The sequence below is a fragment of the Schistocerca piceifrons genome, chromosome 1, assembly GCF_021461385.2.
Source record: "Schistocerca piceifrons isolate TAMUIC-IGC-003096 chromosome 1, iqSchPice1.1, whole genome shotgun sequence".
NCBI classification, from domain to species: domain Eukaryota; kingdom Metazoa; phylum Arthropoda; class Insecta; order Orthoptera; family Acrididae; genus Schistocerca; species Schistocerca piceifrons.
Window position 1 is genome coordinate 874,650,340 of NC_060138.1, and position 25,590 is coordinate 874,675,929.

General features: G+C 38.9%; 1 protein-coding gene across 1 annotated transcript in view; it reads left to right on the top strand.

Annotated features, from left to right (window-relative positions):
- Positions 1-25,590, top strand: part of LOC124716320 (mitochondrial Rho GTPase) — a gene marked incomplete in the record, with an annotated part of 167,053 nt that overhangs the window by 54,320 nt on the left and 87,143 nt on the right. The window contains 1 exon segment of the mRNA XM_047243164.1: positions 4,088-4,189. Within this exon segment, the coding sequence (XP_047099120.1) occupies positions 4,088-4,189 (102 nt within the window).

Consider the following 25,590-nt stretch of genomic DNA (forward strand, 5'->3'; position numbering starts at 1 on the left):
AGAAACCACACCAGTCTTGGATTCTATTTGTATTAACAGCTTTTCTAGTATTAGACAATGACATTTCGTTTTTTCATGTAGCAAAACATTGCCGAACTTTGATGAGGTAATAGATTCTTTCCCAGAAAGGAAAGTACGCCATATAAAGCTGTGGCAAGATTAGAGAGAGGGGGGGAAAAAAAAAAAAAAAAAACTAGGACTTCAGGACTGAAGAAATGTGTACTGTCTTGCTTGTCTCTTGTCTTTACTCGTTTTATGTATCATATTTAATTTTATGCCACACAAAAGCAGCAAGTTATTAGCTAATAGGCAGTAAAGACTGCAAATTTTCTGAATTGTTCTTGTTCTGCCGGTTACAAATAATCCCATCCAGTATTAATTGAGAAATTTTTTTAAGAGGGGCAGGATGTCAAACCAACCATCTGGGAGCAGGAGAGGCACCACAGGACATTTTAATTTCCTCCAGCCTGAATATAGTTTGATGGCACCCTTTACAAAATACTACAAGTTTGAATTCCACAGAGCGAAATACAGAGACGTGCAATGGAAGAATGCTGTGTGAAGAGGCGTGGCACTGCACTTCGGCACACTTTAAGACCAAGTAACATGTCTTACGTTCCCTCGAACATATATGTTTTATGTATCAGACTCTTCAGAAAGATGTACGCTACAAATTGAAGATATTTTTGAGAAGACGATTTTTTAAATTTTTGGCGTCCTACCTCAAATGCTCGAGGGAGGAGGAGCGCCGCTATCTAATATTGTCCCGGTTCGGAAATATCGTAGATCTGGACCTGCTGCACAGAGCAGTCTGAGTTGTAGTGGGAAGGTGGCAGTCTCCACGTGACCTGTGTGACACTCAAGCGTTAATCGCCTTGCAGAACAATGAAGTTATTTTTGTCGGTTTGTTGAAGAAATTGGACTTCTATTAATTTTTTTTCTACTGAGGCCAATTTATTTGAAACAATGTGTTTAATTCCACACTATTTGCTAGTTCCACCTGTTCTCTGCATTTCAAGTTCACATTTTCATCTTTAGCACATATGGTATTATCCCATAAAAAAGGGCCAAACTTGAGATAATACGGTACTGCTACTCCAAGAAAATTTACATTTGAATCTGGACATACGAATGTACACTTTAAGCTGAATTATGCATTTTAGTATGGTTCACAAAATTCCCTTGCTCTTGGAGTATCCTCTGTCTTGTTTCTTTTATGACACAGTGTAAGATCTTCCAATGTTTTACACGTACAAACATACGGGCTTCCTGCGTCATCGTAGCTGTGCAAACGCGGTGACACCTGTCATCTGGTGCAACTGCTGAAACGAATCTATTTCTATGGTTGTTTGAAAAGCGTTATTGTCAAGTAAAGTAAATTTCCTTTTACACAAGATGAACTCTGTGCGTGACCGTCCGATAAGTTTCTTAAATCACAGAGCGTTTGACTCTCATTCAAAAATCAAAGCTTTGAGGACAACCATTTAGAATATTTTCCAGCTCAGAAGATCAGACATTTATGACATTGTTAAAAATTTTACTGGCACATTTGTGTGATGTATCTTAAAGTGTAACACGTGCAAAAAAGATCAACATTATGTGTGAAAGCTTAGCTTCTCTTGCAGCTTATTAATCTTAGAGACCAATATTATACGTGAAAGCTTTTCTTTTCTTGTAGCTACACTATGTATAGTGATTTAAACCATTAACTTTTCCTATTTGTGTGTTCGTGCTGCTTAACAGTGATATTGCTATTGGCTGACTAAATCACGTGTCCCATGCTCTGAATATCCGCTGTCATCGGTTGGAGAGATTGCTTGATATGAGCTACGACTAGCTTACAAAAGCACATCGCAATCTTGATTTCAATCCTTCGGAAAGTAACATGCGGTGTTTGATGGAATTCGAATTTATACTTTCGTAATACGAAAATGTGCAGTTACATGTTGCTGTGCATCAGACATCTTTCCGAAACATGTTTTTTCCCCGAGTTTCGTTTTCTAAAGTGCTGGGAAATTCCACGCCGGTGTATAAAACCACAACCATTGAAAGGATTGATAAGTTTTACAGTTCCGAGGAAAAGTATACTGTTACTTAACACGTAAAAAGTGTATTTTCATCCGGGATAAAGTGTATTTTTAACCGGAAAATCCGGGAATTTTTTTTTCTCGTCCACGTGTACACCCTGAAATTTTATCAGTCAGAAATTGTATACTATAATTAGAACATGATAAAATAGTAGATACTACTTTATGGATGGTAAGCTCTGATGTGTATGGAGGTTCCCAAAGTCTGCTAAGAATCTTCGAGAAAGTGGAAATTTTATACTTGGAATAATTGATAAACTAACACATTACTTTAGTAAAAGTGTCCACTTTTGAAAACAGAAGAATTGGAGCTCGTGTTATGACACTGGATGTGGAAAGAGTTCATTTAAGATTAGAGCATTCTGGAACACAAAAATTTTGAATACTGATAGCTTTTGAAGTATTCAGTTTCCAGAAAAAGTAGAATGTTTTCCTAAAAGCAGATAATGAGGGCTTTCAAATAAGCTATGTTAACAATTTCGGGATGGGCCCAAATCTCATGTGGGCTCTGGCTCATAACTGTAGATGTCATATCTGCAGAACTATGTGTTGTATACTCATAATTTTTCAGGTACACTCAGTAGTAAATGTGTCTACTGTCTAGAAAATTTGATGCAAATAGAGTTAGTAGTTAAGACTGTGAGACTCTGCTGCCTCGAAAGTATTAATCTTAAAACCAACAAGTTTTAGCAGGGTAGAATTTTGATGTGCAAATGGTTTACAGGTATCATAAATTATGAATGTTCTTTTTAAATAAAATGTTTCCATTTTTAAAAATGAACATTCGAGTTTGCAAAAATATTCTTTATTAATCAGTTTCGACTTATCCACAAATCATTTTCAGAATTTTTTGGCCTGCTATGGCTGGTCCCAGCAGCTGCTCAGATTTTTCGTCATACCACGATCGTACATGCTCTCCGTGGACTGTGTTGTCAAAATTTATGAAAATGTTTCCACATGAACTAAATATACTATTGACATCAGCTATTGGTAAAATATATTGTGACTAATAAAATCTATTGAAATACTGCTTGAATAAGAATTGTTAATTTTGTGTAATATGCATTACTAATGAAAATAGTTAAGAAATGGAAAAGCGATAATATTAATCTCTGGAGTAGTATAAGAGCAAGTAGAATAATCCCATATTCTTCTGTTACACTTGCAATGCTCAATAAATGACCAAATGTATAACATCTCCAGTACCTAAGACATGAAGTGCATTGATAACCTTATACTGTCACGTGCATTTGCATAGGTCTTAAGAATGGAACCAAGCTAAGTACAATTATACAAATTTATTGAGTGTATTGGGGACTAGCTACGACTTGTTATAGGTATAAATCATAATGACACAGGCCTTCTCCTTCCCCCTTCATTCTATTTATTCTGTCTGTTGTGACCAGTTTTGCCAATTGTAAGTGTAAAGGGGGGGGGGGGGGGGGAGGTGCGTGCGTAGGAGGGGGTGTGGTATATATCAGGTGCCTGTTCCCTGACATTTGGACCGATTTTAGGTTGTATTTTCTTTTTATCAGCTGAATATAAGCAGTTAATGGTTTTTATTGTGCGGTATGCAAAATGACCGCTGTGGATAGATATTCAAACACTGGTGTTCATCTTCATGTAGTTAGTTACAGAACAATAAACTTATCCCTTTGTGGGCTGTTCCTTGATAATACTGATGATTGAACCCGTATTCTTCAAATGATAACCAGACATGGTGCCCCTCTAGCTGCAGAGGCAGATGGCAGTAATCATGTGGAAATTATAAATAAACCATGACTTTTAAAATGCAAGCAGTTTGTTCTTCCATACAATTATCATTAGCAAGGTAATAGATGTAACTGATGATGCTAATATAATAATAAGTGTCCATATTTGTAGGCTTGACAGATGTTTGAACTATGAATATATGTGTACAGTACGTAAGTCACCATAACAGCAATGTGAATCTAGGTATGCTTTTTATTTAGCTATGTTTCTTCTCTAACGTGTTTTAGTGCTCGGCAAAGACCCTGAAGAATATCTCGGAGATGTTTTACTATGCACAGAAGGCCGTCCTGCATCCAACTGCTCCACTTTACACCGTGGAGCGGCAAGATGTGAGTGATAGAGCACGTAGTTGAGAACTTGATATTAACATCCTACTGTGTAAGAGTCAGTATTTTACACACACACACACACACACACACACACACACACACACACACACACACACACACACACACACACACTAAGGAATATTGGTAGAATAAGAAAATGTATTTGGAGTCACAACTTTGTGAGTGACATGAGAAGGAAAGATGAACATAGAAGTTGATAGTAAGAGAGAAATGCATGAAGATTATTGCAGTGTCAGGGAAGGAACATAATTCAGTAATAGAGAAGTACAAGCTGAAATAAAAATAGGCTTTTGTAGATTGCAATGAGGGCAAGAGAGAGGGAAAAAGTGATCATTAGAAAGTGACACATTGTAATAAAGGAATAGTATGTTGAGATGGATAACTGAGTAAGTAACAAAGAGTATGAGGTAGTTTTACAAGTTCGGATAAATGTAATTTTATTTTTATCTTCACTTTTGAAATGCTGGCTTTATCTCTCAAACAGTATTACACTGTAGCTATACAGTTGGTCCAGTGACTTTCCAGATTTTTTTATCCCTTCAGTAATGTAGGTCTTCTTGAAACTTTTCAAAATCCTCCCTTATTGAGGTGACCACTTTGTTCTTTATTTTTCTTCCCTTCAAGTAATATTTTCAGATTCATTGCTTTTTCAGTAGTTGCAGTGGCATCAGCCTGATCTGGTCTTGTAACATTAGTGAACATTGACTTGCTATACTGGTACTATGAACAGCTGAAGGGGAAACTAGAGCTCTTATTTTTCTGGAGGGCATGCAGCTCTACTGTATAGTTAAACGATGATGGCATCCTCTTGTGTAAAATACTCTAGAGCTAAAATAGTCTCCCATTTGAATATCCGGATGAGAACTGCTGAGGGGCAATGTCAGGAACATGAAAACAAAATTAACATTGTATGGGTTGTAGGGAAGGTAGGTTAGAGAATTTAAAAAGGCAATTTTTTTGAAATTTGTTATAAGAGACTGGAATTCACTAGTAGAAAAGGGAAGAGGAGGAAAAATGGTAGGAGAACATGGACTGAAGAAAGGGAAAAAAGAGAGAGCCTCCCTAGTAGTATTTTGCACAGAGCATAGTTTAATCATCACTAACAGTTCATTTAAAAATTGTGAAAGGAGTTTGTATATGTGGAAGATACATGAGGACACTGCAAGTTTTCGGATTGATTACATAATGGTAAGAACAAAATTGTGAAGCTAGATTTTAAACTGCAAGTCATTTCCATGGACAGATGTGGACTCTTGATTATAATATGTTGGTTATGAACTGCCGATTAAAACAAAGGAAACTGCAAACAGGCAAGAAGTGAAGGATATGTGACCTGGGTAAACTGAAGGAACCTCAAGTTGTTTGGAGTTTTGGGAGCACTAGGCAACATTGGACTGAAACAGAGGAAAAAACATTAGACCAACAGGGGAAAAGAATGCAATAGAAGATGAGTGGGTAGCATTGAGAGATGAAACAGGGAAGGCAGCAGAGGTTCATACAGATAAAAAGACAAGGCATAGTACCAATCCCTTAAAAAAATTACCATTTTCATTATTACATTGCAAAGCAAGACTGATTTTTTTGTCTATAAGACCGAACTGACCTTTAAAATCCTCGAAGATCATCATATGAACTTTTCTTCTTCTTCTTCTTCTTCTTCCTCTTCCTCTTTCTGTTTGTCATCATCATTGTCCTCTTTATTTATAAGCAAGCTCTGTATTTCCCTATCTGTTTCCCTTTCACAGACTTTTTCAGATGACTGCTGAACTGATCTACCACAAGAAGAGAACTCTTCTTCAGTAAAGCATCTTTCCTTCTCTCCCACACTCTGTTAATCCATAATTTCATACCAGCCTTGTCCATCTAACCTGTGTCATGTATGTGAACAACCTGGTAGTATTTTAGAAGGTTTTGGCATTGTTTGTACTTGAAAATGATATTGGATTATATTTAGTAGCGTAAGGACATGAAAGGACAACAGTGTAGTCCACTTGTTTTTATAGTTACAGTTTTAGCACCTTTCATGGCAACAGTTCTGTTACCCTGCACATCAAATGTCAGAGGAGTTTCTTCCATATTTGCAATTAGGCTTAGTTCCTCACTGGTTTTCTTTTGATGTTGAATAATAAAGCATTGGAGAGATAATATTTTCTCTTCATACACTTGTGGCATTTTCTGGGATATTTTTATTTTGGTGTGCATGCTAAGTCCATGGTGCTTTGTAAATCTATAGCTCCAACGAACCCCACCCTTATAGTCTGTTAAGTTCCACTGTAGTGTTAGCTTGCGAGCATGTATTTGAATTAGTTTTTTATTGATTTCCAGTGCCATTTTGACGGTGTCCTTAAATCCATTTCAATATGTGATCTTCTAGTTTTGGCCATTTTGTTTTCAGTCCTCTATTTTTTTCAGCTCTTCTTTCCCAGCTCGCCAATCGTGAATGACTTTTTCTGTTGGTGGAGGATCGAAATGCCGCTCAGTTGCACTGTTCTATGTTCTTGTGCATATGCCATTACTTTCAATTTATAGCCCACAACATATGAATATGTCATTTTTTTCCATTATGAAAGTAGCTACTAACAAAAATATTGTACTGTGACCGATAACACAAATCACTTTCAATTTGAGTTCACTGGCACCGTAGACTGCAATGATGCATGATAGGCTAGACAGTGTTCTGGGTTTGTGACGGCATGGCAAGAGGGAGACAGTGTTAGCAAGCTTATGAATCCCCATAACTCATCTTTGTTGCATTAATGTACTGCTGCTGCCAGTTGAATCCAGTGTTGCCAGACAGAGATAGGTCTCCCATGGGATTGAATATATGGCCATTTTTAAGTCGGGTGGGCATTTTAAATCAAACACTGGACATTTTATATCAATTTCAAGTATAAAATGCACCTGAATTTGGAGGTAATTTTTCGAAGATAAAATTGCGTCTTATAGAAAGTGTCTGTGAGGCATCATGGAGCTGTCCACTCAATGTCATTGGCCTGCATGGCAGGCAAAAAAGTGGTCTGTCTCTATTACATGGCGGTAAAACCCCAGTCGGCTGCAGCACTTTCTCACGTCACACGAAATAAAAAAATAACAATAACCAATACCTTGGGGAAGAAAACATCAAATTAAGAGCAGACTCCAACTTAAAACTTCTGGTATTTTCAAAACAAAGTGATCAAGATAGTACCTGTCTATCAGAGACTTGCCTCTGATGTACTACTGGCGGGATGCACAGATATCAGGACACAAAGTGCAAATGATAGTTATCACAGTGTCATTTGGTCCAAGTGTCAAAAAAAAAAAAAAAAAAAAAAACTGGGAAAAAGATAATTTTGGGTCTAGTAAGGACTGTGTCTCAGTTCAGAATGACATTTTTGAAGATTGGAGAAAGCAATAGTCCCAAAACACCTCCATCACCCTCTCAGAAGATGATTTGCTTATTTTGAGGTAAACAATGAATCAAGCAGTTCTCAAGATGCTACCTAGATAAGGAAAAGTTGAGTAAAAAGGCTACCTTGGTCTTGAAATTTGTCGAAGAAGAAGAAGAAGAAGAAGCCTTACAGGAGCAGGAAGGGAAAACATATGATGTGGGTGAATTTTAATGGATTTATGTCTTGTACTAGTATTTATTCTTTAATAAAATTTTGAAAATGATTTTCCTGTAAGTTTCTTTTTCTAAGTTAAATGCCAACTTTTTTATACTAAGACCTGTTATCACCCTAGGCACAGTGAAAGAAGATACAGAGTTAGTTGTTTGTTCCAGTAAGTTATAAACAGTGCCTTGACTCGCTGTTGACATCAGCTATCGATGCCCATCGGAGAGTGGCGCTGTAAACGACCTTGAGCCCACTCGAGGTAGCTCAAGCCGCACTTGTTGTTCCTGGCCAGCCACTGCTGTGGTGGTTTGCCACCCGGGTGGCTCCAGTGCTGGGTGCACTGCTGCAGTAAGTGAAGGTGGCACATGTGTTGGATTTTACTTAACACAATGGATTTGGGAGGTGCTCCATCCCCTCCTGCTCACCGCTGCCCTTCTTTATCAGTTGAACTGTGAAAACTGTTGCTGTGTAGACATGTAGTATGATAGTCTTGGCCTGCTGCTCAGGTAGGCAGTGGTCAGTTTGCCAAAGTATCAGAAAGGTTGGTGTCCTGACCTGGGACAAAAGGGAGATCCCCAGGTCCCCCTATCTGCAACAGCAGCAGGCTGTGCTGCTGAACTCAGCAACAGGTGATTATGGCGAGGTAGCCATCTCACTCAGTAGCAACTGTTGTCGCTCATTAGCGTGCAGGAAATCTACACAAGACTTGTCCCGTATGTCACTTCCCTGTAATCAGGGAATCAAGTGTGAATGTCATGTACACCATCAATCCATCTGACAGACTGCCTTACGAGCTAAAATGCAAGGGTATTTATGGAGTAAAGTAGTGGCTAATGTTTACACGACATCACTTGCCGTGACCACATAGGTCTTGCTGTTCTGATGGTGTCAACGATTTTCACTCTGCCTTGCTTGTTAAACAGGTTTTTTATAGTACAGGCCTAGTCATAAAAGCTCTTGGTATGCATTGTTGCATTAGCAATAGTCATTCTTTCATTGCATAATAAAGGTGGTGTGACCCTTTATAAAGGTGATGTGATACTGTCTAGCTGCCTTGCCATATTACATTTCTGCCAAGGTCTGCTGCCTCATTTGCCAGAAGCAGCAGGTTGTTTTTTACCCTGACCCTTTCTCAGTGGTGAAGTGTTATTTTTCATGCCTGCTTCATGTTGGCACCGCCCTTCGCTCTGGGACTTTGAAGATTTTAACTGTTTGCTGTCTTGCACAAGATTGACATACAACATATCCCTCTCCTCTAAAAAATTCGTCCTGAAGTTTAGGAAAATCAAAAAGGAAAAAATCTTAACCTGTAGTAAGAAAAACTTACTCCGCTTACAAAATTCTGTGTCACAATTTCTGTTTCTCTCTCTGGTACAACTCATTACACAGGGATCTCATATGGTTGTCTGATTGCATTATTTTGTGTCTTAGGAAAGGATAAACTGCACAAGTGGCTGCTAGTACTGTGGGTATGATAGTGGCTGGTACACTAATGGTAATCGTGTTCTGATTTCATTCATGATGATGATGTTCCTGACCATGTCTTAACATTTGATCAGAACAATTTGCCCATTTTCTGCATCAGTTAATTTATTATGACCTTTAGAACCATAGCGTCTACTGTATAATTTAGAAAAGAAATATTCTAAATAGGTAAAATGCTGAAGGAATTTTCTGGACAATACAGTGCTAGTTGTACACTAAGAATTACTGTAGTACCTGTGATTGTTGGTGGTAGATGAAGGTTTACTCCTGCTTTATTACGTTCTGTTCTTTTGATTAATATACCACTAAGCTGCAATTCTACTCTTGCCATTCGTGTAAAAGTCTTGTTTTTGTAACAGTTCATTATCATCATTTGTGGCTTGTACCCACCAATAAATACAATGATTTCTGACCCACTGTAAATGTGTTTGTGGCTACATGACTGCCTTCTTACACTCTGATGTATTCATATTCCCCCAAAAATAGTGTACTTCATTTGATCATTTACACATTTGAATTACTCATGCAAGACAAATAGTAATAATTTTGTTAATATGATTCCAAAGATCTTCTCCTGACAGAAATATGTGCATTTCCCGTTGTTTAGATGCAACTAATACTTCATAAACTGAGAATTTAATCCATCTGTCAATAAGACTCCATCCAATTAAATATGCATGTATCGTATAACATTCAAATTGTGACTTAAAGCTAGTCACTGGCAACTGTACATTAATATATATGTGTTCTTTATCAGGGTAAACTTTTAACTATGGAAACATGATAGTAAAATGCTGTAATCCTCTTGTTTATGGAAATAACATGCTGCAGACCTGCAGGAAATTGCTTTTCTGCTTGCAGTAATTCTTGAAGAAACCTTTTTGGTGTTAACAGCATAGTGCTTCATTGTTTATGCGTAGCATGGTGGACAACTTTTGAATCCTCCTGATTCTGTTCCAGCACTACTTTAAACTGTCCACTAATTTTCTCTCCATACTTTGTTGCCGAATGTTTTTGGATGAGTGTGCATTATAAATAAATTCTTAATCATGGTAACTATTATTAGCGTATTTCTGTAATTCAGTTATTATTTTATGCATCATTTTACTTATATTTAACAATCTCTGCTCCATACCTGTAATTTGGATTGTATGCTGGTCCACTATTGTTTCTGTATGTGTTGCTACTTCTTGCACTTGACGTATTGTACTATTCAGATCCGAGATCATCATTATTTTCTGTGTCAAACACAGTTTTTAGTAGCTTACCACCCACACTCAGGTATCTTATCTTGCTCCATCCTAGAGAATATGGGGTTGTATCTGTTACTTGCTGCAGCTGTTTTCTCAGCTTATCATAGGAAAACTTAAGTTCATAATGTTCACTCCATATATTTTGTATTGTATAGCCCCACTTTGCTTCCTTTAGCGCTTCTAAGAACATATCTTGTAAACCTCTCACTTCTTTCCTTAGCTCCCAGATGTCGAAGGTTAGTCTCAACGACCAGCTGCGATTCGTGACGACTACATCTGGCTGCTGCGCAAACAAAAAACCATTCTGAAAAGGTTGGTTGACACTTTGTTCTGCTGTGAAGATGGCCAAAATCGCAACACACATCGAACTCTGTCTAGACATGATCCTCGCCATCACCTAGAGGAAATCCTGTACATGTATTCCTATCCTCCCCCCAAAAAAGGGGGGGGGGGCAGGAATACAACAAAAAGTACCTATTTTCTTAAGTACACTACATGAATCAATGAAAATAAAGCAAAAATCCTACTAGTGCTCATGTATTTCTCCATCTCTGACTATGTATTCCTTGGTCTCAACTCATATGGCCTATTCTGTGCTATTTCTTTACCCTTTTGCTTTGTCATTCCAGTACATGACGTTTGTGCGGGTGCTTGTGGAAAGAAATTTGTGTTTAATTCTACTGATATGAACTACAGAAGTTTATTCTGGTAATTGTAGTTTTACATTTACAGGCAACTTTACCTAAATCTCTTGATCAATACCCTGAAACTTCATCAAAAACTTTGTCTTAGGTTTCAGAGTGTAGGGGTTTGCAAGTAGTTTCACTGACCTGTCCAATACTGTGATAAATTCCTCACACTTAATTTCAGAAACTCTTGACGTTTTTGTGCTTTCTTGTTGAACAGTTTTACTTTTTGCCAGACTTCCTTTAGAGTTTTTGCAAATAGCTTAACGTGTTCACCTTCTCTTCACACCTTTGGTTGAATCGTATCAAATGGCTGTGGCATTTTGCAACCAAATACAACCTTGTAAGTAAGGTGATAACTAGAGTTATGCGGAATTCACGTGCTGCAAATGCAAAGTTTTGAAAGTGAAAAAAATGATACTCCAACACTACCTGAGTATAATCCACGATGATCTCAGTCAACTTCAAAGTGCAATAAAATGTAAAAACAACATATTTCAGTTAAATTTAATAAAATTAATAATTTCAGTGAAATTGCTAAAAGTTGAATATACAGGCACTAGACTTGTACTGTTTATAATATATCTATGACTGTATGTGATATCAGTACATAAAGATACAAAGGAGTGAAAATTACAATCATAAACAAACACTTGTTGCATAGCTATATATGTGCAAGATATGACTTACTGCTAACCTGTAGAACACACACATTTATGCACTACAGGGTTACTATGAGTAGATAAAACAAGATACATCATTGAAAAGTGAACACTAAACCAAGGATGTTTTATTTATACCAGGATAGAATAATGAACAAATAAAAGTGAGGCAAGCAACAAACATCAAAGTTAAGATACATAAGAAAATCACCATCTGCAGCTTACAAAACTTTACTAGATGATTTCGAAGAGTACATTTTCTTGCTTTGTTGCATGTGAAAATATAGTCATGTAGACTTTTTGAATTTGATTCTTATCAGATTTTTTTCTTAACTTTTATTCGCTTTGTTCCCTACCCATATACGAGGGTGAGTCAAATGAAAACTTTAAATTTGTAATAACAAATCGAAATTTCGCGCCGTTATTCTATAAGTTGGTAAGCGTGCTACAGACAGCGTGCAGAATGACCAGCAGGTGGCAGCATAGTGCAGTTGCACACATACCGTCGCAGTATCAGTATAAAGGTGCCTGCCCCACTTGTACCAGGGAAGAACAGTGTTCTGTTATTTGGTTTTTGCATAGTGAAGGTGTGAAACCTATTGAAATTCATCAACGAATGAAGGTTCAGTACGGTGATGCATGTTTGTCACAGCAAGAAGTCTACGAATGGAGTAGGAAGAACGCAAATGGTGTGACTTCAGTGGAAGATGCTCCTCGTCCAGGTCAGGCACAACAAGTTGTGACTCCACAGAGCGTTGCAGCAGTTGAAGCCATAGTGAAGGAAAACCACTGAGTGACACTTAATGACATTGCAGCATGTTTACAGATTAGTCATGGGTCAGCACATCATATTGTACATGATGTGCTCCAGTTTCACAAAGTGTCTGCAAGATGGGTGCCACGGCAGCTGACTTCTGAAATGAGAGAACGACTTGTTGATGCTTGTGAAGAATTTCTTCAGCACTTTGAATGAGAAGGTGATGGCTTCCTTGCAAGATTCGTTACTGGGGACGAAACCTGGGTTCACTTCCATCAACCGGAAACAAAGAGAGCAAGCAAGGAATGGCGCCATTCCTCATCACCAAAACCAAAGAAGTTTTGAACAGAACCATCAGCAGGGAAGGTTATGCCGACTCTCTTTTGGGGCGGAAAGGCGTCATTTTGGAGCATTACATGCCTAGAGGGACAACTGTCACCAGTGCATCATACACAGATCTCCTAAAAAATCATCTGTGGCCTGCAATCAAATCAAAGCGACGTGGATTGCTGTCAGCAGGTGTCCTTTTGCAACATGACAATGCAAGGCCCCACACTACCCATATAACAGTTGCAACAATCACAGACCTGCATTTTGAGTGTCTTCCTCATCCACCATACTCACCAGATCTTGCCCCCCAGTGATTTCCATATGTTTGGACGCAATGGGAGGAAAGTGTTCTGATGAAGAGGTACGCCATGCGGTGCATGAGTAGTTGCGCTAGCTACCAAAAGAATTTTTTTCTAAAGGAATTTATGCACTTTGTATGCGCTGGAGGACTTGCAACGAGTGTGGGGGAGATTGTGTTGAAAAGTGATACAGCTTTATACCACTTCTGCACAGTAAATGATATTTAAAAAAATATTTAAGGTTTTCATTTGACTCACCCTCGTAAATGCAGCTCCTTGCACAAAACACGGAAATGTTGGTGAGGAAAGCAGCAAACAAACTTCTTGGGAATTATAGCTTGGCGTTGGGGACTCCCCAGTTGTGATAAATAGCAATCGGCAACTTTGTGCCATAGTGATATGTAGATGTTGGCTGCCAAGTGTGCAGTGTACTGTTAGCTGGTGCTGACTGCATTGTCATCTGGTTTTGTCACTGAGCTGTGATGTCGCTGCCTGTGTTTTGCAGCACTTGGGGTGTGTGTGTGTGTGTGTGTGTGTGTGTGTGTGTGTGTGTGTGTGTGTGTTTGAAAATGAGTGATGTTGTGGATGTTGGCCCACTGTGGAGTTATCTTCAGCTTCAGTTTGGAAAAGGAAGCCAGTTATCAGGAGCTCATGGAAACTCAAAACACAGGTTTGTGTTACCTGCTTCTTACCCCCACATCCCACCACTCCCCATAGCAAATTCTCTCTGCTCTCTCTCCTCCCCACACTCCCTGATAGCGGGATGCCAAGTTTTAGTTCACAAGTTTGGTTTGGCTGTTCTTTGGCTGTTTTTTTATGTGAAACCCAGCTGAGAGGAGGAAGGACAAATTAGAAAAACACATTAAAAGTGCTAGTCACAAGGCAAAAAGAGTGTATTCTTTGGCTGCAGGAACTTCATTTAAATCGCAAGCTGCTATTGGTGAGCTGCTAGATGACGCAAATAAATAAATAAATAAATAAACAAAAATTAAAAAAAAAAAATTGAAGAATGAATCTGTGCCACAATATACAAGGCGTACAACTTTGTTTCTGCCGTTTGCCTATGAGTGGTGACAATGGTAAGTAGCGATAGAAAGAAACAGATCACAGACATCGGGCAGTTAGCTTGGACCTCGGTCAGCATAACCTCATTCAAACATAAGTACATTTGCGCTGCATCATAAAGTTATTCTTGATTGAAAATGTCAGTTTACGAACCTAATTCTCTTCATTTGCGGGAGACGTTATTGTTTTGTTTCAATATGAAGAAAACAGCGGCTTAGTCTCATCAAATGCTCTCAAGTACATATGCTAAGGATGCTATTAGTGAAAGAACGTGTTGTGAGTGGTTTCAACTCTTCAAGAACAGTGATTTTAACTTCGTAGGCCATCATAGTGGTGGAAGAGAGAATGTTTTCGAAGATGCAGAATTGGAGACATTGCCGAGTGAAGACTTGCGTCAAAGTCAAGAAGAATTGGCATGATTAGTGGGAGTGACAAAGCAAGCCATTTCAAAACGTCTCAAGGCTATGGGCATGATTCAGAAAGAAGAAACTTGCGTCCCGAGTGAGCTGAAACCAAGAGACATTGAACGACGTTTGTGTGTTTGTGAACAGTTGCTTCAGAGGCAAAAACGGAAGGGATTTCTGCATCGCATTGGTTCATTATGATAACTCTAAATGCAAAAAATCATGGGGATATCCTTGCCATGCTTCCACGTTGACGGCCAAACCGAATATTCACAGCTCCAAGATCACGCTCTGTATTTGGTGGGACCAGCTCGGCGTCGTGTACCATGAGGTGTTAAAACCAAGTGAAACAATCACAGGTGCTCGTTATCGAACACAATTAATGTGTCTGAGCAGAGCATTAAAAGATAAATGGCCGCAATACAGCGAGAGGCATGACAGTCTTTTTGCAGCATGACAATGCTCGACCTCACATTGCTAAAGAGGTCAAAACGTACTTGGAAATGTTAAAATGGGAAGTTCTACCCCACCCACCATATTCTCCAGACATTGCTCCCTCTTACTATCACCTGTTTAGATCAATGACGCATTGCCTGGCTGACCAACATTTCCGATCTCACGATGAAGTCACAAATTGGATTGGTTCGGGGATCACTTCAAAAGATGAACGATTTTTTCGATGCAGAATGTGTACATTGCCTGAAAGATGAGAGGAAGTAGTGGCCAGCGATGGAAAATACTTTGAATGATACATGTATAACCAATTTGTTTCATTATAGCTTCAAATGTTGGGGAAAAAACAGCAGAAGCAAAGTTGTAGTTAAAATGTGTTTGAAGGCAAACATCCCATTGACTAAACTAAACGATGTTGAAGTTAGTTTATTTTTTAATAAATACATATCCAGTGCTGAATTGAGATAGATTTCATCAAGAATATGTCAGACAGTGTAGTGACGAAATTAAAGAAGAATCAAGTATGCTGTGAAGGGTGTTCCTATTGTGATTATTACCAATGAAAATTGTGACGAAAATGGTAGGTGTGTAATTGCAGTTTTATTTCGGACAATGACTGTAACATCAGAACAGAAACTGTATCTGGCTCCGTGTAACTTTTTAGATGTTCCTAACAGAAGTACTTCTGCCCAGGCCATAGTAAGCACCCTAAAAGACTACAACAACGTTAAATATGAAAATGTTGTGGCTTTAGTTTCAGACTCTGCTGTGTACATGGGATCTTCTTATGATGCCCTTCATATATTGAATGGAAATCTGTTTAATACATTTCAAACACTCGAGGCACAAAATGAACTTAATTGGTAACATCTTCACGAAAGAATTACAGGAGCTAAGTTTTATTGTTAGTGAGGTGAAAATGGCATTTCTGCACTCACAAAATGAAGAGCACCTACCTTCAGTTTCAACAAGAGAAATATCTTCAGCTACCAGAAAAACTTTTTTCCAATCCAGTAATCAAGAGATGGAATTCTTGGTTCCAAGCAGTGCAGTACTTTGACACACTAACCAGCAATCATCAAAATTTTCTGATCAATAAAAAAGAAAAATGTTGCCATTGAGCTCATTCTTGATCATTTAAAAAATAAAGCTACATCATATTTAGTCATCTTACAGTGCAAATTTGTGAATGAGAGTATCAAATTACTATTGAAAGGAAATTGTGAACATTGTTCTTCAACAGACATTATTAACTGTTTGTGGTACAAACGTGTGTTTGAATGAATCTGCTGTTGTTAATATATCAAAAAACAGTCCATAATTTGAAAGGACTGCGTGTGACAAATTTTTTGAAGCATATTTGTCATTCCATCGACACTTTGTTGACTTTTTGAGATGTGATGAGAAACCTGATATAGTGCAACGTCTTTTCTGTGCAGAGCTTAAATGCTTAAAATAAAGCTTTCTTTGCGACCATTTGCCTGTGGGTGGAATGGACTCATACGTAATTTCCTAACTTTCAGTAAGTGATACAGCTGCTTAATGAGTTCAGACAACAACATATTATGAACTCAAACATAATGAGATATCTTCAACTGAATGGCCACCTCAATGTTAACTAGCATGAATGCCGAAAACGTCAGTCGTATGAAACCCAACTCTCACTTTTCTCACATGACATACTGAAAGCTTTGGATCATGGCAGCCAGGTAGATGCTGTATTTCTTGATTTCCGAAAAGCATTTGATTCAATACCACACCTAGGCTTATTGTTAAAAGTTTGATCATATAAGCTATAAAGTGAAATCTGTGACTGGCTTGAGGACCTTTTAATAGGAAGGATACAATATGTTACCTCGGATGGAGAGTCGTCATCAGATGTAGGACTAACTTCAAATGTGCCCCAGTGAAGTGTGGTGGGACCATTGCTGTTCACACTGTATATTAATGACCTTGCAGACAATATTAATAATAAAATCAGGCTTTTTGCAGATGATGCAATTACCTGTAATGAAGTACTATCTGAGAGAAGCTGTATAAATATTCAGTCAGATCTGGATAAGATTTGAAAGCCATGCAAAGATGGGCAGCTTCCTTTAAATGTTCAGAAGTGCACCTCACAAAACGAAATCCTATGGCTATAATATATCCTGACTGTAATATATCCTATGACTATAATATCAGTGAGTCACTTTTGCGATTTGCCAACTCGTACAAATACCTGGATGTGACACTTCGTAGGGATGTGAAATGCAAGTATCACCTAGGCCCAGTCATGAGTAAAGCAGATAGTAGACTTCGGTTTATTGGTAGAATACTGGAGAAGTGCAATCAGTCTACAAAGGATATTGCTTACAAATCAATCATGTGACATGTTCTAGAATATTGCTCAAGTGTGTGGGACCCATACCAAATAGGTCTAACAGGGGATATTGAATGTATACAGAGAAGGGCAGCATGAATGGTCACATGTTTGTTCAGTCTGTGGGAGAGTGCCACAGAAATACTGAAGGAACTGAACTGGAAGATTCTTGAAGATGGGCGTAAACTATCCTGAGAAAGTCTACTAGCAAAGTTTCAAGGCTTTAAACAATGATTCTAGGACTACACTACAATCCCCTACGTATCACTCACATAGGGATCATGAGGATAAGATTAGGATAATTACTACATGACTAGAGGCATTCAGTCAGTCAGTCAGTCAGTCATTCGTACTACACTCTGTATGTGAATGGAACTGGGTGTACACTTTGGTGTGCACCTTACAGTGGTTTGCAGAGTGTAGATGTAGATGTAGAATTTGGAAGAGCTGCTTTATCTGCAATTTGGGCATCTGTCAGTAGTGTGTATGCAGAGAGAAACTTCTCAACGTACAATTTAGCTGTAAGTGACAGGTGGTCATTGAAGCCAGACACCATTGAAACAACTTCAGTGATTGCATTCAGTAGATAAACATTTGTGTGTAGGCCTATAATGTGTGTGAGAATGAAAACTAACACTATGGTGTTGTGTTACATAAACAATCAGTTTCCTGTTTTTTTGTTAAAGAAAACTGAATAGTGAAAAAGGAAAAAAGTCAAACTATAAGATAAGAATTTTGTATGTATATGCTGTTTAGGGTCGCTTTAATGCATACACACTGAAAAATATAAATGCTAAATTCGAATTTCAAAATGCCAAATTTTCAAAGTTTAAGTGCTAATTTCATGTAGATCTAGTGATAACCCTGTTCCTGTAAGAGTTTTTGAATTTCAAGCACTAACTCCAAAATCTAAATGTGTGTCCCAGTCCAGGAGTTGAGAATTCTCATAATGGCTTGGCATCTTTGATATAGTCATATGAAATCTTTCCGTGCGATCATTTTGCCTGTGGGTAGAATGGACTTGTACGTAATTTCTTAACAGGTACAAGTGCTTAATGAGATTAGACATGAAATTTGTCCCTTGTTCCGTAATAATCATTTGCAATACCCTGAATTTAAGTATCCAGTGATTTACCATAGCATGAGCTACTGTCCCTGGTTTCTGACCTAGTATTGCTGTTGTTACTGAATACCTTGAGAAGTGAGCAATAATTGTTAATATACACTTTTCCCCCGATTGTCTCCTCTGAAATGGTTCCAAAATATTGGCTCCTATCATTTTAAATGGGTAGCAGGACTCCAGTAGTGTTTGTAATTGTAACTTTTGATGGCATAAATCGGCACATTCCGTACATGGAATACAGGTATTGACTGACCTACTGTTGAACATTGGCATGCCTGGTTCTCTAAGAACCTTTCTGCTGCTCTTCTATCCATTGTTCTCTTACTCTCATGATCTGATAACATATGATCATGTGCTTGCTGTAATATTTCTGTCTGCAAAGCTGCTTAACAACACATGGTTGAGCCAAACAGTATCCCATGTTGTATGACAAACTGTGGCTGTTTGCAATACACCTGAAACTCTTTTATTATTTGCTTCCACTTCCTTTGATCTTTGAGATACAAGACAGAGACACACAATTCCCTAATCTTCTTACTAAGTGTGTTAGCATTTTTGTATTTAATACCAGTTTGTGGATTACATCACCAAAAGATGATTTTTCAAAAATACGATGAAAAATAATGTTAAAAATTCAAAACTAAAAAAACCAATGAAGTTTTGACTTCAAAGCTTGGATATTGCTACATCTTTACGTGACATGCTGATTTAACGACAAAGTAGAAGAAAATTTTTTGGGTGGAATCAACCCTTAAACGAAACATAATCAAATTAGGTGGTGGTGGGTAGTGTTTAACGTCCTGTCGACAACGAGGTCATTAGAGATGGAGTGCAAGCTCGGGTTAGGGAAGGATTGGGAAGGAAATCGGCCGTGCCCTTTCAAAGGAGCCATCCCGGCATTTGCCTGAAACGATTTAGGGAAATCACGGAAAACCTAAATCAGGATGGCCGGAGACGGGATTGAACTGTCGTCCTCCCGAATGCGAGTCCAGTGTGCTAACCACTGCGCCACCTCGCTCGGTCTAATCAAATTAGGTATTACCTGCAATTTCATGAGCAGCAGGAGTATGAGTGCTAGTGTCAACAATTTCATTACATTTCACTAAGCGTTATTGGCAGTAGGTATAGGTAAAATTGTAGTTTTTTGACAAAGTGTAGACTTTTGTTTTCATTATTAGCAGCATATCAGCATATATTTTAGATTCCTTCATCAATATTTTAAGTGAACACTGCAACTTTGTCTTTGTGTACATTAATGGGTGGAAACTGAGGGATTCTATTGTCTACTCAGCTGCAGTCTCTGAATATGTCTTCAAGATTTTTATACCAGAATGATTTACAGCCCGTAATACTACGTGATATGCGATCGTAAGGCCATTGAAACAGATGAGATAACACTATGCCAAGAAATTCTTCGTCTGCTCCATTTTCCTGAGTACATTAATCTGATACCGTGTTTGTATACAGAAGAAAAACAATTACAGAACATACAGGATTCCCTCCTCCTTTCCTTAGAGGTGGGGTACCTGAGTGTTTAAGAATTCAAGGAAGTGAGCTAGTTGATTTGGGAGCACCAGTTCGTGGCTGATATATATCTACAGAGTAGAAAGTTAAAAGTTATCTTTTTCTGTGGTTTCGCTGTAGTATATTTATTGCATTTCATGTGTGTGTTTGTGTCCAAGAGGTTTAATATCTCTTTTTTTGTAAATGTAAATTCATTCACTCCACAGTGCAGTTTAGAAAAACAAGTCAGTCAGGCCGCAGATGTTGCCTGATGTATATTTACGGAGCGGCAAGTTAAGTGTTTTTCTTTATCTGTGTTTTCCTCATAGTATATTTACTAAATTTCATGCGTATTTGTTTTGTTTCTGTTTATGAGGTTTAAACTCGCATTTTTGAAAGGATGAATTCATTCATTGTGTAGCACAATAGTTGTTCCTAAACAGCCAGCTACATAGCTCATTAATGCATCAGAATCCATTGGTGACACATCAGGAGGATAGCAAGTTGCGTATCTAGGATTCTGTCTGCTTTTCTAGCCTACTTCTTCAGTTAGCCTTGCTAAGGTGGTTAGGATGTGTGAATGCTATGTGTGAATCTGGGAGGAGCTGGCTGCAGCTGAAAGTGCTTTTGGCTATGATCAATCACCTTCAGGCTGCTGCCTTGGAGTGTAGTGGTGGAGAAGGTGCTGGCACATCAGATGGGACACCTCAAGTGTCGCTTGTTTTGCCCATGGGCTCTGCTTCTGAGGCATCTCCTAGTGTACACGACATGGTGGATCAGCCCTCACAGCAAGGTGAGTGATGGTGGTAATACGTTCGCATCATTCAAGGCAGAGGGCCAATGTGAAGACTGGCCGCCAGGCCTTGCCCATTCACCTTGTGAGTGGACAGGTGGCCGCTCCTTCAGCAGGGTCCAAGCAGGCACTCGGAGGAGCAGGGGATTTCCTAGTTATTGGGAGCTGCAATGTTAGGCGCATTATGGAGCCCCATAGGTAAATGGCATTCTGGGCTGGAAAGAAAGCCAAAGTGCACTCTGTAGGTCTGCTGGGAGGCTCATCTGAGATGAGGAGGTGGTCTTGTGTGCAGCTATTGAGTGTACAGCGTGCAGTTGTCTGCAAGTTGTGGCTCATGTTGGCACCATCAGTGTGTGTCACATTGGTTCTGAGGCCATTTCGGTTCCTACAGGCAACTGGAGGAGGTGGTGAAGACTGCTGGCCTTGCGTGCAGGGTGCAAGCTGAGCTTGCTATTTGCAGCATTGTTCCCAGAGTTGATCAGGGTCCTATGGTTTGGAGCCAAGTGGAGGGTCTCAACCAAAGGCTTCGTCTACTCTGTGATGGTCTTGGCTGCAGATTCCTAGATCTTTGTTTCCGTGTGGGTATTTGTAGGGCTCTCCTCAATAGACCAGGGATGCACTACACAAAGGAAGCAGCTACTCTCACAGCAGAGTATTTGTGGAGTGCATATGAGGGTTTTTTAGACTAGGTAGTTTGGGATGCCCTGATGAACACTTGTCAGTCAGTACGCAGCATGGTAAGTCAGATGGCATTCAGAGTAAAGACACTTCAACTGTAAAAATTTTGTCAGTAAACTGTTGAAATATTAATAATAAAGTTCTCAGATTTAGTGCCCTTGAGGAAAGTTCTTATGCTCAGATTATTCTTGGCACTGAGAGCTGGCTGAAACTCGAAATGAAAAGCTCTGAGATATTTAGCATGTTGTGGAATGTGTATTGGAAAGAAAGACTAGAGACCATAGGAAGGGGAGCATTCATTGCAGTTGACAAAATATTGTCTCTATTGAGATCAAAGTTGAGTGTGACAGTGAAGTTATTAGGTCATGTACAACAGGTGTAGATGATCTTTTTACCGACCACCTGACTCCACTGCTACAGTTATATAGTCACTCAAAGAAAGTCAGAGGTCAGCAACGTGGAAGTACCAGATCATCCAACACTAGTTGGAGGCGACTTTGACCTGTGGAATGTAGACTGGGAAGTCTGTGGATTCATTACGGGGTTATAGAATGACAGTCATGTGAAATACTTTTGAACACATTTTCTGAAAACTGTCTTGAGCAGCTGCACGAAATCCAAATATCTTAGGTCTTGTATATACTTATAGGCCGGACCATATCGGCAATGTCAATATATAAATGGAGGATTAGTGATTGTGATGTCATTACAGCAACTATGGTTATGAAACTTAAACAAATTAGTCAAGAAAGCTAGGAGAGTGCTTCTGCTAGATAGAGCAGGTAAGCAGTTGTTAGCATCTCACTTAGACAGTGAATTGACATCACTTAGTTCCAGGAAGATGAACATAGAGGAATTATGGGCAAAATTTAAGCTGATTGTAAATTGTGGTCTGGGGAGTTTATGCCTAGTAAATGGATAAAGGCTGGAAAAGGTCCACCATCGTTTAGTAATGAAATTAGAAAGATGCTGAGGAAGCAGAGGTTGTTGCACTCTTTTAAAGAGTGTGTACAAAAGATGACAAGCAAAAGTTAGTAGAGGCTAATGCGTGTATGAAAAAAATCTATGCACGACGCATACAATAGCTACCACTGTCACTCATTAGCAGAGGATCTGGCAGAGATCCAGAGCAAAATTTGGTCCTATGTAAAATCACTAAGTGGGTATGAGGCTTCCATTCAGCCCTTGTCTGGTCTGGTGTGGTAGTTAAAGACAGCAAAACGAAAGGCTAAGTTTTAAATTTCACATTCAAGAAATCATTCACACAAGAGAATCATACAAACATACCATCATTTGACCATCGATCAGACTGCCGTATGGATGACATGGTAATAAGAATCCCTGGCATAGATAAACAACTGAAAATTTGAAAGCAAATAAATCACCAGGTCCAGATGGATCTCAATTCAGTTTTACGATGAGTACTCTACAGTCTTAGCTCCTTACCTAACTTACATTTATCGTGAATCTCTCACCCAGTACAAAGTTCCAAGTGACTGGAAAAAAGCATAGGTGACTTGAGTGTATAAGAAGCGTAAAAGACTGGACCTGCAAAATTACAGTCCACTATCCCTAACTTATGTTTGCTGCAGAATCCTCGAACATATTCTCAGTTTGAATACAATAAACTTCTTGAGACTGAGAAGCTCCTGTTCACAAATCAGCATGGTTTTAGAAAGCATCACTCGTGCGAAACTCAGCTTCCCCCTTTTCTCACATGGTATACTGTGGACTATGGATGAAGGGCAACAGGCAGATTCCATATTTCTAGATTTCCAGAAAGTATTTGACACGGTGCCCCATTGCAGGCTGTTAACTAAGGCAGTTGGCTCAACGGCTTCTTAAGTAATTGAACCCGGTATGTTGTCCTTGACGGCGAATGTTCATCTGAGACAAGGGTATTGTCAGAGGTGCCCCAGGGAAATACGATGGGACTGTTGTTGTTCTCTGTATACATAAATTATTTGGCGAACAGGGTGGGCAGCAGTCTGCGGTTGTTTGCTGATGATGCTGTTGTGCACTGTAATGTTTCGACGTTGAGTGACTGTAGGAAGATACAAGATGACTTAGACAAAATTTACAATTGGTGTGATAAATGGAAGTTAATGCAGATGAGTAGGAAGAACAAACCTTTAATATTCAGTTTCTATTATTAGTGTTGTGCTTGACACAGTCAAGTTTTTTAAATATCTGGACATAATGAGCAGAACGATATGAAGTGGAACAAGCATGTGAGAGCTGTGATAGAGGAGGCAAATGGCCGACTTCGGTTTATTGGGATAATTGTAGGAAAAAGTGGTTCACCTGTAAAGGAGATCACATATAGGATGCCGCTGTGACCTATTATTGAGTACTGCTCAAGTGTTTAGGGTCAGATTGGTGGAAAACATTGAAGCAATTCAGAGGCAGGTGCTAGATTTGTTAGTGGTAGGTTCAGACAACACACAAGTGTTACAGAGATGCTTCGAGAATTCAGATGAGAATCCCTGGAGGAAAGGTGATGTTCATTTTTGAGAAACACTATGAGAAAATTTAGAGAACCAGCATTTGAAGTGGCTGCCTTACGATTCTACTGTCGTCAACCTATATTGTGCATATGGACCATGATGATAAGATTCAAGAAATTGGGTCTTGTACAGCGACATATAGATAGTCATTTTCCCTAACTCATTTGCAGGTGGAACAGGAAATGGAATCGCTAGTAGTGGTACGGTGTACTGTCCACAACATGCTGTACAGTGTCTTGTGAAGTACCTATGTAGATGCAGATGTAGAAAATGCCTGTAATAGAAACATAGTGACATAATGTGTGATCAGCTATGGTCCCATCAGCTTGCTTTCAAGGTACAGGATCATGCATCCTGGGGAGGAAGAGTGGCAGGAAGAGAGGGTTGATAAGTTAGAATTATTGTAGCTGACTTTCTGGCTGTGGCTTAGTTCTTTCTTGCAGCTACTATGGTGAGGTGAACTCATCCTATATAAATTGTTTGCCATATTGTTCAAGGTTTGTCTGAGGACTTGCTGTTTATTTCTTTATTTTGGCAGATGACCTTAAGTCTCTAAGCTGTTCAGGAACTTTTAAAATTTCTTTTGAAATTCTTGTCTCACTATAACCCCTATTTCCCCTCTTCCCCCACCACCCAAGCCTTCTAATTATAATTATCTGAACTCATCAAAACAATTCCTTTGGATATCCATTGAATTAATCTATAATGATTACATTATAATCATGTATATGCTTTAATTACCATGTTCCCTTGTGGATTCATTACGGGGTTATAGAATGACACAATACAACAGCAGTCATCGTCCTGAAAATGGAGTACAAGCAAGATACACACCAGGGTAGCTGCAGAATTGTCCATATCTGTCTAAGCACTCAACTTGGGTAACGTGTCATTTGTACCATTATTAACAAGTGGTTTCACCCAGTCTTTTCAGTAACAGCTAACAAAGCATTGTCCATATCTCTGTCCTAAGCTCCCCAACAAATATTCTGTGTGCACAGTGGCTTTGTTTTCTGATCTTACAGCTGTTTGCGGAACTTTGAGAAGGTGAACCATGCTAGTGAGAAAAACTTCCAGCAATGGGTAGCATCTCATGTCTGTTATTAAGATATAATTAGGTAACTATGGGACTAATATCCATATTTGCTGTGCACCCTGAGATTATAAACTTGATACAGTTCACCATTCACCCTTTGGTGAGGATAAACTGGACAGGCCAGGTACTGTGGAAAACACTGTCATGTCAAGGAATAAGTTAACGCCAGAGGCTTAAAGTGTACAGTGAAGTGATAAAAAGTCATGGGATACCTCTTAATATTCTGTCAGACCCCCTCTTGCAGGGCGTAGTGCAGCAACCTGACATGGCATGGACTTGACAAGTCGTTGAAGTACCTTGCAGAAATACTGAGCCATGCTGCTGCTAT